The sequence below is a fragment of the Macadamia integrifolia genome, chromosome 7, assembly GCF_013358625.1.
Source record: "Macadamia integrifolia cultivar HAES 741 chromosome 7, SCU_Mint_v3, whole genome shotgun sequence".
NCBI classification, from domain to species: domain Eukaryota; kingdom Viridiplantae; phylum Streptophyta; class Magnoliopsida; order Proteales; family Proteaceae; genus Macadamia; species Macadamia integrifolia.
The window spans coordinates 30,127,124-30,142,923 of record NC_056563.1 but is presented as its reverse complement, the minus strand read 5'-3'; the positions used below and the strand labels follow the sequence as shown (position 1 = coordinate 30,142,923).

At 38.8% G+C, this 15,800-nt stretch overlaps 1 protein-coding gene across 1 annotated transcript in view; it reads right to left on the bottom strand.

Moving 5' to 3' along the window:
• The window catches only part of LOC122084898 (vacuolar protein sorting-associated protein 54, chloroplastic), a 77,740-nt gene that overhangs the window by 21,544 nt on the left and 40,396 nt on the right, over positions 1-15,800 (bottom strand). The window contains 4 exon segments of the mRNA XM_042653318.1: positions 2-83; positions 177-260; positions 330-501; positions 9,708-9,967. Coding sequence (XP_042509252.1) covers positions 2-83; positions 177-260; positions 330-501; positions 9,708-9,967 — 598 coding nt within the window.

Sequence of the window (15,800 nt, the reverse complement as noted above, 5' to 3'; positions counted from 1 at the left end):
GAGTCCACGATAGCCTGGAATTCATCAGGTACATCTACCGCAACCCATGTTTCTTGGTCAAGGACTGCCTTAATCTTTGCCATCTACAATAACCAATCAAGCAGTTAAGCAAGCCAACAATATGTAGTACAACTTAGAGAGAACTAATACGCTTTAGCATTGCAAGTGACACTAACTCTAGAGTCATGTTGAAAATCAACAAAGGCTTTCGACTGGGACTGCAGTGTTCCGCGGATGCTATAGCCCAACCTTCCACCAATCTGTTCGTGTAAGAGCAATTTAGCATCATAACCATGACAACAGTAATAGATCTCATAAACAAGCAGTACCTTCTCAGTAGCACTTATGAAATCCTGAGTGATGTTGTAAATGCTTAAAAACTCCGGCAATCTTAATTTAGGATGCAGAAGAGCACGGACACCGAGGAGTTTTGCCCATCTTCCATGAGCAGCATCACAAGCTGCAAACACAGCTTCTGTATTTTCTCGAAGCACATCAGCTCTGCCAACGACAGTTTTGTCAGAACACTCAAGGTAAATACCTATGCAAATATGCAATACTACATTTCCCAATGTAGAATACGAAAAATTGACAAATTACCAAAATGAAACCATCAACTCTAAAATGAAAGCCACTTAGGCTGCATTTGGAAACTCCAAATTTCTAGAGTTGCTCTATTAGGAAAGCACTTCTTTGATTCTTACAGTAAACTAGCCCCTAACACAAATGATCCCTATACCTAACTGAGGATGAGATTCCTCGGATGGGAAAAGTAAAAACTATTTGCTTTGAGAAAACTACTTTAAAAGATCAAAAAATAGAACTACTTTGAAGGATTAAACTATGGTGAAAACTGAAAATAGAATCCCTACAGAGAATATATCCCCCTCAGGATCTCATAGAGATTATGCCATAGTTAATGGCATAGGAGTTGCTTGAGATTTTTGTAGACTGTTTTCGCTTGTTATATACTTACATGTGACTTAGAGTTCTGTGCATGGCAATCATGGCATCTAGGTGATGGCCAACCACCATGGCACCTGGGGGACCACCTAGGCAAAGCCAACATTTTTTAGCCTGTCCATGCATATGTACATTACAATATATATATATATAAAGAATGCACGGATGCATATCCATATATATGTTTTACAAAGGGGTTAATAGGAACAAAACATAAAACATGAAAGAGGGCAGACCTTGGGCAACGGCAAGATTGCTCCATTGCAACCTAGTTGTCATGGGTTTCCATAGAAAGGGTAGAAATGAGAAATGCTCATGAGCAGTCACATGTAGAGGTCCCAACTTTGGTTTTTAGGCACGGGTGTATTGACAGATATGGTGAATGGCCACAAGAAGTTCCAACCCCTTCCCCCCCCCCCCACAAAAAAAAAAACCCCCCTCATGTAAGAAATGCCTCAACAACTATGTTTCTCCCCATCCCCTCTTCTTTTGTTAATAGCTAGTCTGAAATTCCGTCATCTTCCAAATAAAATGGTTTCATAGCCAATAAAAATAAAAGGAATAGTAGTCGTGAGCTTCAAATGGAGCCATGGTAAAATTCAGAATTGCAACTTCTTACCAGCAACAACAAAATTTCTTTCTTATATCAGCACAAAAAAGTTTACAAGCATATCTGAATCATTACCAAAAGGAACAAACTTGGTAAGAACAGAAACTATACCCCATTATACATATAAAAAAAAAAAATTCAATCTTCAAGCAAGGAAATCGATCAGAAGAAAAAGATTCCCCATGAAATCCTTTGATTTGAGCTGAGTATGTGCCAAAGCCAATCAAATGTCTAACACAACTTAGAAAAGATCTCAAGTTACCTTCAAATACCCTTATGTCTCCCTCTTTCCCAAACCCCCAAAAAGATGGTGTAAGGAGTAAATTCCACGAAACAAACTTCATTCACATCCCCAGGCCATGTCTAGAAAACTCCAAACATACCCACAACATATTCCCATACCATTTAGCAATGATGTAGTTAAGAGAAGAAAAAAATATGTGAGGTCAACTCCTCGTAACAATGTTCAAAATTTCAATCAAAATGATTGAAATTTGGTAAAATATTTCAGTTTCAATGGACCATGAAACAGAATCACATGTGAAATACAAAGAAAACAATATTTCTTCAAAACGAGTGAAACAAAATGATTGAAATTTTCTTCATAAAAAATGAAAATATTCAAGTTGAAATGAATCCAAATTGGCAAATTAGGAAAATGAGTCAAAATTGTCGAATTAGGGAAACAAGTCGAAATTGCTAGAACGCTTCAAATTTGCTCAAAAAAGTTACAAACATTGAGGATTCGTCTATGCTCACACAACAAGATTCCAAGGAGATATTGGGTTAAAACTTCAAGAAAGAGGTTTGTCCCTAAATCTTATCTTGGTTCAATTTTTTTCTATTTGGACATGCTTGAATGTTGACACCAGCAAATTAGAGTGTGATACCAAACGATCACTTTTTAGTCTTTTTTTTTTTTTTTTTTTTTACACCTAACCGTTCATACACGCATAGTTTTGATTAAATAAGTAACCACTAAAGTTTTATTTCAAAATTCTCAGTATAACCCTTATTCCCCTCATTACCCAAAATATTATCAAACTTTGGCCATTTCGCCCATTTCAGTGAAATATTTCAATTTCGACAAGGGCACCATATTATATATATATATATATATAGAGAGAGAGAGAGAGAGAGAGAGAGTTGGGTACTTGTGTTATGAGGGTCTACATATAAAACATAAGGGTGGTAGAAATGCTTTCATAAAAACTAATAGGGGGAAAATGAGAAATAAATAAGATTTACAAACAAGTGGCTGGCCTAAGACTAAGATATTAGGTCTAGGCACCTTGACACATAAAGCAACAGGTCACCTTGGGCCTCAAGGCCAGCCTTGCAACTTGCATACACATTCTTTATCCCAAAGCCCATCCATAACTTCTAGTAACCTCCCCAAAGACAAGAAAACTCACAAAAAAATCCAGAAGCCAGTTGCACGAACAGGATTCATCAATTTCAAAGAGCTAAGCTATAAAAACTTCTCTCTTTCTTGTACACAACCTTGGCTATTTCTCCCAGAATGCATCTTGGGTCTAGCGCAAAATTCTTCTAGTCAGACCTATTGCCACTAACGCCATTCGCTCTCCTATAGGCAACGGTTCTTCAACCTCCATTTGGCTTGACAATTGACACCCGGATGGGGTCCTCTCCTTAAGGTAGCCCTAGAGCTGTCCACTCCTTGAGTCTTGCTAGAAACTCCTTAGTATCTTCAATCATTCGCAATGGCTTGTGGTCTCCTCCTCTTACTTCCCACGCCATATCTACCATTTGGTCCTCTCTCCCTGCCCTACCGCCTAATGGTGGAGAGGAAAAAATTGTTTGGTCCCCTTCCCCCACAGGGAAATTATCCTCTTCCTCTGCTTGGAATTTAGTCCGCTCTCTTAGTCCCTCAATTCCTTGGCATAAGATTGTCCGGTTCAAATCTCACATCCCTCGGCACAACTTCATGGTTTGGAGAGCTCTCTCCGACTGTCTCCATACCCAGGCCTTTTGTAGAAATGCAACCCTAAATGCAATGCAGAAGGTAATGGAAAAACAATAACAAACAATTTATGAGGTTCGGCAAGCTTGCCAACGTCCTCGGTGAGATGAGATTCTGCTTCACTATCAATGCAGAATAGGGTTATAGAGCTCATTCTCACACCTCTCAGAATTGCTTATAGAGAAAGTAAATCTCGCTACAAATATATAGCAAGAAACCTAATACCGAAAATAAAAAACTGCCCTCTAATAAAAAATTCAACCATCGTTCTATCAAAGGGTCTGCACCAGTATTCCCTGGATTAAACTATAACGGAGTATATGACATTGTACACCAACAATCTCCACCTTAGATTGAATTTTGTCGAACCTCTTATAAAAATAATTTGTAAACATCTTCATCCCCGTACCTCATCAGAGATACAAACCTGCACCTATTTGGTGTGTCCCTCATTTTAACAATGAGTAATATTAACCAAGTCCAAGCAGGAATCAAACTTCGTTGTAGTGACCGGCTTGGTAAGCATATCTGTAGGATTGCGATCTGTATGAAATTTTCTCAAGTGAATACTGCCTTCTACCATGAACTCCCTGATTTTGTGAAACCTCACATCAATATGCTTTGTCCTTGCATGAAACACCAGATACTTTGCAAGATTTATGGCACTCTGACTGTCACAATGTAACATTGCACTTCTTTACTCCAACCCGAACTCACGAACCAATCCAGCGCCGCCATGTACTCTGCTTTTGTAGTGGACAATGCAACTATGGACTGAAGCATCACCCTCCATGATATAGGTCCACCAGTCAATGTAAATGCATACCCTATAGGTGACCTCCGCTTATCTAAATCACTGCCATAGTCAGAATCAATATAACCCACCATGTCGAACTTCCCTTACCATTGAAAGAAATCCCTATATCTTTAGTCTTGCTTAGATATCTGAAGATCCACTTAATTGCATTCTAGTGCTCCTTCCTTGGATTACTCATGTATCTGCTAACAACACTGACTGCATGAGACAAATCCGGCCTGCTACAAACCATAGCATCCATGAGACTCCCAACTGCGCTAGCATAGGGGACCTAAGACATCTGCTCCACCTCCTCACGTGTTGTAGGGCATTGCCTTTCAAATAACTTGAAGTGGGTAGCTAACGAAATGTTAACCGGCTTAGTCTTTTCCATGTTGAAACACTCCAGCATCTTTTCAATATACCTCTCTTGAGTTACCCAAAGTTTACCTGCACTTCTATCTCTAAGGATTTCCATGCCAAGGATGTTCTTCGCAACACCATCATTTATCTCAAATTCAGCATTCAACAAAGACTTCAAAGAGACTATATTATGCTTATTCTTTGCAGCAATGAGCATGTCATCAACATAAAACATCAACAAAATAATAGAATTACCACTTGACACTTTATAATAAACACAACAATCATACTCACTTCTTGTGTAGCCAATCTTCACCATGTAGGAATCAAAACGCTTGTTTCACTGCCTAGGAGATTGCTTAAGACCATAAAACTACCTCTTAAGCAGACAAACATGATCTTCCTTTCCCTACACCTTAAAACCTTCAAGATGCTCCATATGAATTTGTTCCTCCAAGTCACCATGAAGAAACGTCTTCACATCAAGCTCCAAATCATACATGGCCACCAAAGTGAGTAGTACCCGAATCGAAGTGTGCTTCACCACCGGCGAGAATATTTCAATAGTCTACCTCCTCCTTCTATGCCTACCCCTTGGCTACAAGTCTGGCCTTATACCTTTCACGCTCTTTCTCAAATGCTGCCTCTTTCTTACGAAAACCCGTTTACACCCAATGATTTTTCTTCTCTTAGATTTTTCCACAATCTCCCAAGTCTTGTTCTTCTGTAGAGACTCCATTCCCTCCATCATAGTTGTCATCTATTTATCACGTTGTGCATCACTCAAAGCATCCTGGTAGGAAAATCGATCACCTGTTACCTACATTGAGGGCATAGGAATCCATGTCCTCAAACCCGTATCTCGCATGTGCTTTGTGAGTATGCTTCCCTTTACCCTTTGTCACAATATATGGAGCTTCTACTATTTCCAGTTGTCCTGGTAAGTCACTGGATTACTCATTCTCTCTTATTGTTTCTGACTCACGTAACTCCACCTGTACAGTAAAACCTTCTTTATTTTCATCAACTGCTTGTGAACTGCAGTTTGACTTCACCATGTGAGACTCATCAAACACAACGTCCCCGCTAACCACAATCTTTTGTGAACTTGAATCCCTTTACGTCTTTCTCAAAACCAAGACACACTACTTAGATATTAAGTCTAACTTGAAACGTTGTTTACTCTCCATATGAGCATGGTCTGGACAACTAAATATTTTTAGAATAGAATAATCTACTGGTTTTTTTGTTCATACCTCTTCAGAAATTTTACAATTAATTATCTTCGATGGAGACCTTTTGATGAGGAAACATACCATATTCACTACTTCTACCCAAAATCTTTGCTCACCCCTACATCCAGCCTCATACTCCGAGCTCTTTATAGAAGTATCATGTTCATCCTTTCAACTATACCATTTCATTGTGGCATATTTGGAACTATGAAGTGATGTGTAATCCCTTCATCTTTGCACAATTCTAGAAACGACTTGTACCTATACTCCCCTCTATTATCTGTTCTTAAGTACTTCCTTTCTTTCCTGTCTTCCTTTCTACCTCAGCCTTCCACTCCTCAAATTTAGTGTACACCTCTCTTTTATGCTTCATGAACTAGATCCAGACTTTCCTTGTCAACAAAGGTCACGAAATATTTTACCCCATCTTTAGATTTGGTCATTGAAGGACCACATACATCGGTGTGTATATAATCAAGCATCTCCTTACTCTTATGTTTTACAGTTTTGAAACTAGCCTTGCACTATTTCCTGAACACGCAATACTTGCAGAAGTTCAGTATGCAAGTTTTCACCCCCTTCAACAGTTTCATTTTGTGATGCTCCATCAATCCTCTTTCTCCAATATGCCCTAACCGCATATGCCACAGATGAGTATCATCTGTATCAGATCCTGCATCTATAGTCATAGACGCTCTACCTGTAACAGTGCTCCCTATGAGTCTGTAGAGGTTTCCTATTAGCTATCCCTTAATGGCAACCAAAACACCCTAAATAATTTTGACAACTCCACCGTTAGCTATGTCCTCGCAGCCATTTGAGTCAAGTGCTCTAAAAAATAATAAGTTTTTCCTTAGTTCTGGTATATGTCTAACATCTGCTAAAGTTCTTACTATCCCATCAAACATTTTGATTTTGATAATGCCTATCCCAATGGTTTTGCACACAGTATCATTCCCCATTAGGACAAACCCACCACTATATGGTTAATATGTATCAAACCAATCCTTATGTGGACACAGGTGATATGAACATCCAGAATCTAAAATCCAAGAATTAGAAGGTTGATTTTTACCTGATGATATAGAGAGTACGTCTCCATCATCTCCATTTGAACTATCAGCCACCCTAGCTTCCTCAGATGCCTTATCTGCACCTTTTTTCTTCAACTCTGTCTTCTTCTTCAAGCACTCTCTTCATATGGCCTTCCTTCTTGCAATAGAAACAAGAAACCTTTGTCTTTGCCCCTTTTTATTCCGATCAACTCATCCTAGATCCCTTATAATTTGATCTCCCTCTTTCCTGCTCCTTGTCACCTCAGAAATGACCTTCTCCTTGAGATTTCGTACTGCTAGCCTTCTTCCTTGTATCATTGGATATGAGGGCAGCCACGATTTCATCCGTCTCAAAGGTCTCCTTTCCGTACAAGAGAATCGTTACAAGGTGATCATATGATTCTAAGAGCGACGATAGCAACAGTAAGGTTTCGTCTTCATTCTCGATCTTAACCTCCAGGTTTGCAAGTTTGCTTACGATCTGATTGAACGTGTTAAGATGTTCTAATAGATTCGTACCTTCCTCAATCTATAGAGAATACAATTGTTTCTTCACGAGCAACTTGTTCGTTAAGGACTTTGTCATGTAAATGCATTCAAGTTTCGCCCATAAATCCGACACAGAATCGAGATCCACAACATATTGTAGGACACCATCGGAAAGATTCAATCGGATAGCGCTTATCGCCTTTTCCTCCATCTCTTCTCAATCTTCATTAGTAACTTTTGTAGGTTTCTTTGACTTTCCCAACAACGTTTTCGCCAAACCCTGTTGTATCAGAAGATCCTTCAACCTTCAACGTCAAAAGGTGAAGTTGTTCTTTCGATTGAATCGCTCGATGTCATATTTGATATTCAATCTCTTCCCTGCCATCGTGATAGCAAACCCTAGAAAACGGAAACCTAGAGCTTTGATACCAATTTGTAGAAAAGCAACCCTAAAAACAAAGCAGAAGATAATGGAAAAACAAGAACAAACCATGCACATAGGTTTACAAGGTTCAGCAAGATTGCCTACATCCTCGGTGAGATGAGATTCTGCTTCACTATCAGTGAAGAATAGAGTTACAGTGTTCGTCCTCACACCTCTCAGAATTTCTTACAGAGAGTAAATCTCCCTGCAAATATATAGCAAAAAAACCCTAATACCGGAAAGTACAAAACTGCTCTCAAATAAAAAAATCCGATTGACACCCCCACTATGCAGGGGGGCTCTTACCCCCTTTGCAACCCCCACGGCCTGGTTACCAGCAAACGGGATTATTGTCCTATCGAGGGGCATGCACCAGTACTCCCTGGATTAAACTGTGACAGAATACAAGACATTGTACACCAACACCTTTTTCATCCATCGCCATATCCCCGTTCCCCCAACTTGCTGCTTGTTCTGAAATGGTATAGAAGATATTAACCACTAATTTTTCAATTTCCCCTTCATCTCCACATCTGGAAATGTAACCTTAACAAATGCTGGCCGTCCAGGAGAAGTCCCTTCACCCTTGAGAGAGAATGAATATGGGTCAACATGACCTTTGGTACTAGCTCTATCTACGACATAGCTGGGAAAGTTGCTTTCGCGCAGCCATTACCCACATTTAAATGGAACGCAACCTGCATAGATGGAATTCCAAGTCCATATCTATTGATAAGATTTGGAATGTCATATACTTTGACGTTTCTCCAAACTTGCTGTGACCCTCACTGTTCTATTATTGATTCCCCAAGGAACATGCTCATTGTTGTCTCCTGGGTTCTCCCCTTATCCATTTTGACACCTCCCATCCCCCCTTAAGGGTGTATCCTATTTCTTGGCCTTCAGGTGTTGTATATCCCCCCCCCTTTCTCCCTGTTATTTAATTTTCTTATTCAGCAAAAAATAAACCTTGGCCAGTTGGCCCAGACACGACCATGTGTTTATCATAGCCAATCTAGAGTTAATCACGACTGTCTCACAAAACTTTAAGCAAGAATTACATTGTATGCTGAAGAGACCACAATGATTTAACTCTCTAATTACAAATTCATTTAATACCAGCAAAGAACACTTAAACAAATACTGAACAAAAGAGTGTAACGATCAAATGACTACGAGTTAAAAACAGATTAATACTTATACTACAACCAAAAAAGGGGGCGTACCCAGTGTACGAGGCTCCTGCGATTGCGAGGTCTGGGGAGGCCTATAATATAAACAGCCTTATCCCCACTCGCGGAAAGGCTGTTTCCAACTCAAACCCACGATCACTAGGATGCAATGGAGCAACCTTACCATTGCGCAAAGGTCTTCCCTCTATGCGGTACCACCATGGAACCCAAACCATATAGGGACCCATAGCTGTCAAGGCGTCGCCTAGGCATTGCCTAAGCGTCCAAGCTCTTTCTTGGGTCCAAGGTGACAAAACACCTTGTTGACACTTCACGAGTTTATGTTCATTTATGTTTATTGTTTTGTTTTTTAATGAATATGCTTATATCATATCCCTATGTCTTGCCTACAATATATTGGTTTTCTTATATTAGGCCGTTACTAATACAATTATATCATATTGCATTGATATGGCTTCTAAGTTGCATATAAGCATAATTATATAAATTTACCATTGTTATATTACATAGTCATATACTGCATGCCAAGGGCACCTAAGCAAGCGCCTAGTCTCCTAGGTGCCCTCTATGCAGGGACCAGAAGTACAAAAATCACCTGAAATTTCTTGACATATTTGATGGACTTGAAGCATCATTTGACTTTCCCTGAAACGAAGCCTTAGAAGCTGTCCTTTGAAGGGAATAAGGCACAGGGGAACTAAGCAGACCATCAGTATCTTGAGCTAGTTCGGCAGCTGCTGCACCACGTGCAACAGCAGTAGCAACAGATTCTGCAGCAAAGTAATCATCAAGGTTGCTCATAATCCACTCAATGGCTTTTTTCACTTCAGCAGCCCGCAATAAATGTGCCTGCATTCACTAAAAGAAGAGAATTACATTACATCATACTTAAGATAGTAATGAAGGTGCACTAGTAGAAGTTCAAATGAAATTCATACCATGAAATACATTGGCAACCACAAAACAGCACTCAACAGGAGACACGGTCCAAAGATTTAGTGTTGACTAAGCTAAGTATTATTTATCATCTAACTCTATAGTATTATTAATCATATCGTATTGCTACGGTTAGTATGTGTTTTCAGAAACATTTAAAAAAAAAAAAAAAAAAAAAAAAAAAAGAAAAAAGTTTTGATACAAAAACAAGAAGTAATCAGCCTTTTCCAAGCTAAATGGGGTTGCTACATGGATCTATGCGAGGGTAAAATATTAATACGAAAAAGAGTAAAAAAGAAATGAACACAGCAACCCCTCAGTAAAGTCCCACCTAAAAGGGTCGGTGCATGGGTCCTAGCCCTCCAAACAGTTCTATTCAAGGTCATACTAGGTCAAGACCTAAACTGTGCAAGAATTTCCTCACTACAACTCCTATGGTCATTTTAGGTCAGCCCCTAGCTCTTTCAGATCCTTCTATCTGAATCCGATCATTCCCCCTTACTGGTGCATACCTCTGCCAAACATGGACATTCCACCTCAAACGACTTTCTTGGAGCTGATCATAAATAGGGGAAACTCCCAAATCAGCTCCAATGTAGTCACTTACTTTATCCTTCCTAGTTTTGCCGCACATCCATCTCAACATCCTCATCTCTGCTCATGGTTTAAAGTATCTCCGATACCGATACCTATAAGATACGATCCCCTCCGATACGTATCTTAAATTTAGCCGACCGATACGATACACACTGATACGATACATGAAATTTTTAAAATCCTTTCGTATCGATACATATCCTACGATACATACCGATATGCACCAATACACTATCGATACGTACTGATACTTTATGGAAAATATAAAATCAAGGTGAAATATATGTTTCGGTATGTATCGGTAAGTATCGATGAGTATTTGTTTATATCGTTCGGTACGTATCGATGAGTATCAGTATGTATCGATATGTATTAATCAATACGTATTGGTGAGTATCAGTATGTATCGGTATGTACCGATACAGTGCGCTACGATCATATAATGGCCAAAATAGGTATTTTTCAAAAAACATAATTTTTTTAGGGTTTTTCTTCCAAAGTTGCTGCCAATCATATTTCTCTCTAACTAAAGTGGAAATCAAGATTGGGAACAAAGATTTTACATTTATGGGACAACTGCAAACCTTGAATTCTTAGTGTGATACTGTCAATTTAGTGTTTATGCATAATACATGTTATCAATAGTTTTTTTTAACAAATTTTTATGTAAAAGTGTTTAAAAATGTGTTTCATATCCATTTATGTGCATATCTTTAGCTTATCTTCGCATATCTCTACCCTCCGATACGTATCTTAATTTTGATCGATCGATACGGCGACCGATACCGATACTTTAATCTATGCTACACTTAGCTTATCTATATTAAGCTTCTTAACTGACCAACATTCCCTATATCAACTTTTTTATTTATGGTTGACCCCAAATATAAAAAAATAATCATTTTGCGCCATAATTGTCACACCGCCAAGGCGAACCAAGGCGATGGAGGGCTATCTAAGCACTTAAGCAAGAAGGCGGCCCTTAAGGCGAACAAGGCGACCAAGTATTATTTTTCATTTCCATACTTTCTAACAGTATTTAGTAAGCTATATATACCTTGTATAAAAAAAAAATCAACATTAAGCCACGTCAAGTCATTAAATCAACATTTAACCATATCAAACCATAAAAAATAAACATTGAGTCACATTAAGTTATAAAAAATCAACATTTAGAGAAATGCTCTTGTTCTATAAAAAGTTTGACTGGTCAAATGATTTTATTTTTACATGAGACTTTTTATATTAGGTATAACATAAAACCACTCTCCAACAAGTCTAAGATTATTTAAATCTGGGTTCAAATGACAAAGTTATGCTCCGGTCAAACTTATTTTAAAGTGTGTGAATGCTATTAAAATCGCTTAAACAAAAATAATTTTATGGATATCAAAACAAAAGATTATTTTACCGGACTTCTGGTTTTTAGCAATGTTTTAACATGATAGGATTTATAGATTTTCATAATTGAGAAAAACCACAGCACTAAAAAGTTGAAAATCGTCACTATAACCAAAATCTAGTTTTTGTTATTGGCCTGGGGAGTGACTTTTTATCCTTTCAGAATTTGATTTTTAAACTATTTTTATTAGATTCAAATAAGGGGTATTTGCTTAATTATGAATAATATCTCAAGTATTTTTACTTAAATGATATTTGGCATAAATAAGTGCCAAAACACAAGGCAACAGTTGCCTAGGCCCCAGGCAAACCGCCTGGATGCCATGTCATCGCCTTGGCAACGCCTTGACAACTATGCTTTGCGCTCTCTCTCCCCTCAAGTTTCACCATTTCATTATCCGCCTTAATGTAACTAATATTACACACCATATACTTTAGTCTTCGTGTACTTACCTTAAAACCTCTTGATTCCAAAATTGATCTCCATAACTCCAACTTAGTGTTAATCGTTGTAATAGTTTCATCCACCAAAATAATATCATTAACAAAAAGCATGCACCACGGAACCTCATCGTGAATGTTCTTGGTTAAATCATTCATGATAAGCGCAAACAACGAAGGGTTAAAGTTGATCCTTAATGTAACCCAATTGTAATTGGAAATTCACTACCTTAACCTCCCACGGTCCTCACAATAGTCACCACGCCCTCATACATGTCTTTAATTATATTCACATATTTACTTGACACCCTTCTCTTCTCTAGTACATGCCAAATTAACTCACTAGGGATTGTCATAGGATTTTTCCGGGTCAATAAATACCAAATGGAGATTCTTTTTGCAAGCTATAAATTAACGAAGAGGAACAAACTAGACATTTAGAAAGAAATAAGAACAACGAGGAATTAAGGATGAAGGGGATATGGTGAAAAATATGGTGTTGTAAACAAGTCGTCCTCTTCCATACGACAAGCAACAGAATACACGAACAAACCAGGTTACTTTCAGGTAAGGTATCTTACTTGATTTAAACCATTCAACCCGAAAATCTAGGATAAGGTTGCTAATCCACTGCTCTTCAAAAACCAACCAACCATCATGCAATAAAATGCTAAAATTAATGAAGAAATTTCTGAAACAAGAGGAGGCACTAACCTCAAACCCAGTTTTGAATTCAGATAGAGAACTCAGTATCTCACAACAGAGGGAGCCATCAGGAATAAAATCCAAGACTTGGGCTGCCCTAGAGAGGAGAACTAACACCCAAAATATCAGGTAGAATGAATCAATGACAAAGGAGATCAATCAACGGTTTATGGGCTGCAACTATCACCCAGAACAGAACAGGCCAAGCTGGTTCTTCAGTCTAGTGCCAAGATAGTTAAAGAAAAGAGAGAGAATACGGAAGATAGAAGAGAAACATAGAAATTAATTGGGAAGAATAGGAGCAAAATAGGAATAACAAATTTGCCGCAAGGAAAGGGAGAAAAGGTAGAAGAGGGGGGATGTAGCAGGGAGAAAGAAGAATGACAGCCAAGCTTCCCGGGCCATGAAGGGACGCCCAAAACAAGAACTCAATATTTATTCCATTCAACTACTAAATCGTTGAGTTACAAGCATGCTTATAAAACAGAAATTGCACTCAACAAGGAAATTTGAAGCAAACTTAAACAAGGAAAATAAAACTGGACCCAATTCATTCCGGTCTAGTCTTCCAGACAGGTTCAAGCTGATCCACAGGTCTGCATCAATTCCTTTGGTCTTGTGAAAAACTCGCCAACGAATTTGGTAGAACATGAGGATCTTTGACACACGATCAGTACCCATTATCCTTGACCTAATGAAACTAACGATCAAAGGACGATCCAATGGTATGAAATCAGAGAAAAGGAGTCTACCACTGAAGTAGCAAGGTGGAAGCTCAAATTCAATTAGTTTGATCAAACGATTGAACCCTGTGTATGTTCATCCATGGGTGGTTCTTCAATGATAATTGGAGCCACTTGGTCTTCCATTGTCAGTGGCTCGTCCCTTGTTCTTCCAATCACTGTTTAACGATTGGGATCAATTTGTCGAAGGAAGCATACAGTCATTCCAGCAAGGACAGCGGCATCTGACTTTGTAGTTGCTCAAGTCGTTGACACTCCTCAAGATGCTCGTTAACAATATTCGCGAGCGTTACCAATTTGCTTGAATTTTTTGAACGAAAATAAACCTCTAATTAGGATCCCTGGGATCTGTGGCAAGGTTTAGCTCCAATATCAAATAATGCAATCAGGGGGTCGGATCACTTATGGACCCACCCAAGTTTTAAACAACTCAAACAAGAGGCTGACAGCTGTTGTGTAATTAACAAAAAATTTAAAGGTCCAATTAGAAAATAAAGAAGGGAAGGACAGACGAGGGTTACCAATTAAAAAAGAGGTACAAAAATAGGCATCAACAAAGAAATGAGGACCCCGCAGAATTAAGAAAGAAGAGAGGGATACTTGGGGAAAAGTAGGCAATAGAGCGACAAATAAGATGCTGTCACCAAGTCGTCTTCTTCCTTATGACAAGCAACAGAATACACGAAGGAACCAGGATGCTTTCGGGTGAGGTATCTTACTCGATTTAAACCCGATCAACCCAAAACTCTAGGATAAGGTTGCTAAACTTCTCTTTGAAACCCAATCAATCATCATGCTAGTTAACAGGCTAAAATTAATAAAGAAATTTCTGAAACCAGAGGAGGTACAAACCTCAAACCCAATTTTGAATTCAGATAGAGATCTTACAACAGAGGGAGCCTTTGGGAATAAAAATCCAATATTTGGATCGTCCTGGGGAGGTGAACTAACCCCCAATATCTGAGGTTGAACAAATCAATGGCGAAGAAGATCAATCAGCTGTTTATGGGCTGCAACTATCACCCAAAACAGATCAGGCCTTCCTGGTTCTTTATTCTAGTGCCTACGATAGTTAAAGAAGAGGGAATACGGGAGGTAGAAGAGAAAAAGAAAAATTGATTGGGAAGAATAGCAGGAAAATAGGAGCAGCAAAGATGCCGCAAGGAAGGGAGCGAAGGAAGAAGCAAGGGATTATACTAGGAAGAGAGAAGAGGGAAATACAGACAAGATGCCCAGGCCATGCAGGCACACTCAAAACCAAATTCAACTACGAAATCGTTGGATTACAAGCATATTTATAAAAAAGAAATTGCATCCAACGAGGAAACTTGAAGCAAACTAAAATTAGAATATCCTTCCTATGCATCTAACTCCTACCCAAAATAAAATATTACACAAGATATCCCTAAATATACTACTTGCCATTAAAAAACTAAATCTGGACCCAGTTTATCCCGGTATAGGCTTCCAAACAGGTTTGGGCCGGTCCATGGAAGCACTACTACATCAGTTACTGTACCATAATTGCTTGGAACAAACACAATCAGGAAACTAATGCAGGCAACTTTTCTTCCTTTTTCTCAAATGAATCATTATCACTAACAAAAGAAAGCTTGCAAATTTAGTTGCAATGACATGGGAAATCTTGCTTTTGGTGCCGCAATCTATCACATTGTGGAGCTTACCCTCCAAAGATGGAACTCTAAGTTCAGATCCTTCAGCAGATTTGGGACTCTATCCGCTTTCATGTCAAAAGCAAGCTATCCGTGGCCCCCTCCTAGTGTATCGACTCCCCTAGGAATTGACTCATTGTTGATTGTTGGGGCCTCCCCCATTCTATGCTGCAGCCTACTCCCCCCCCCCCC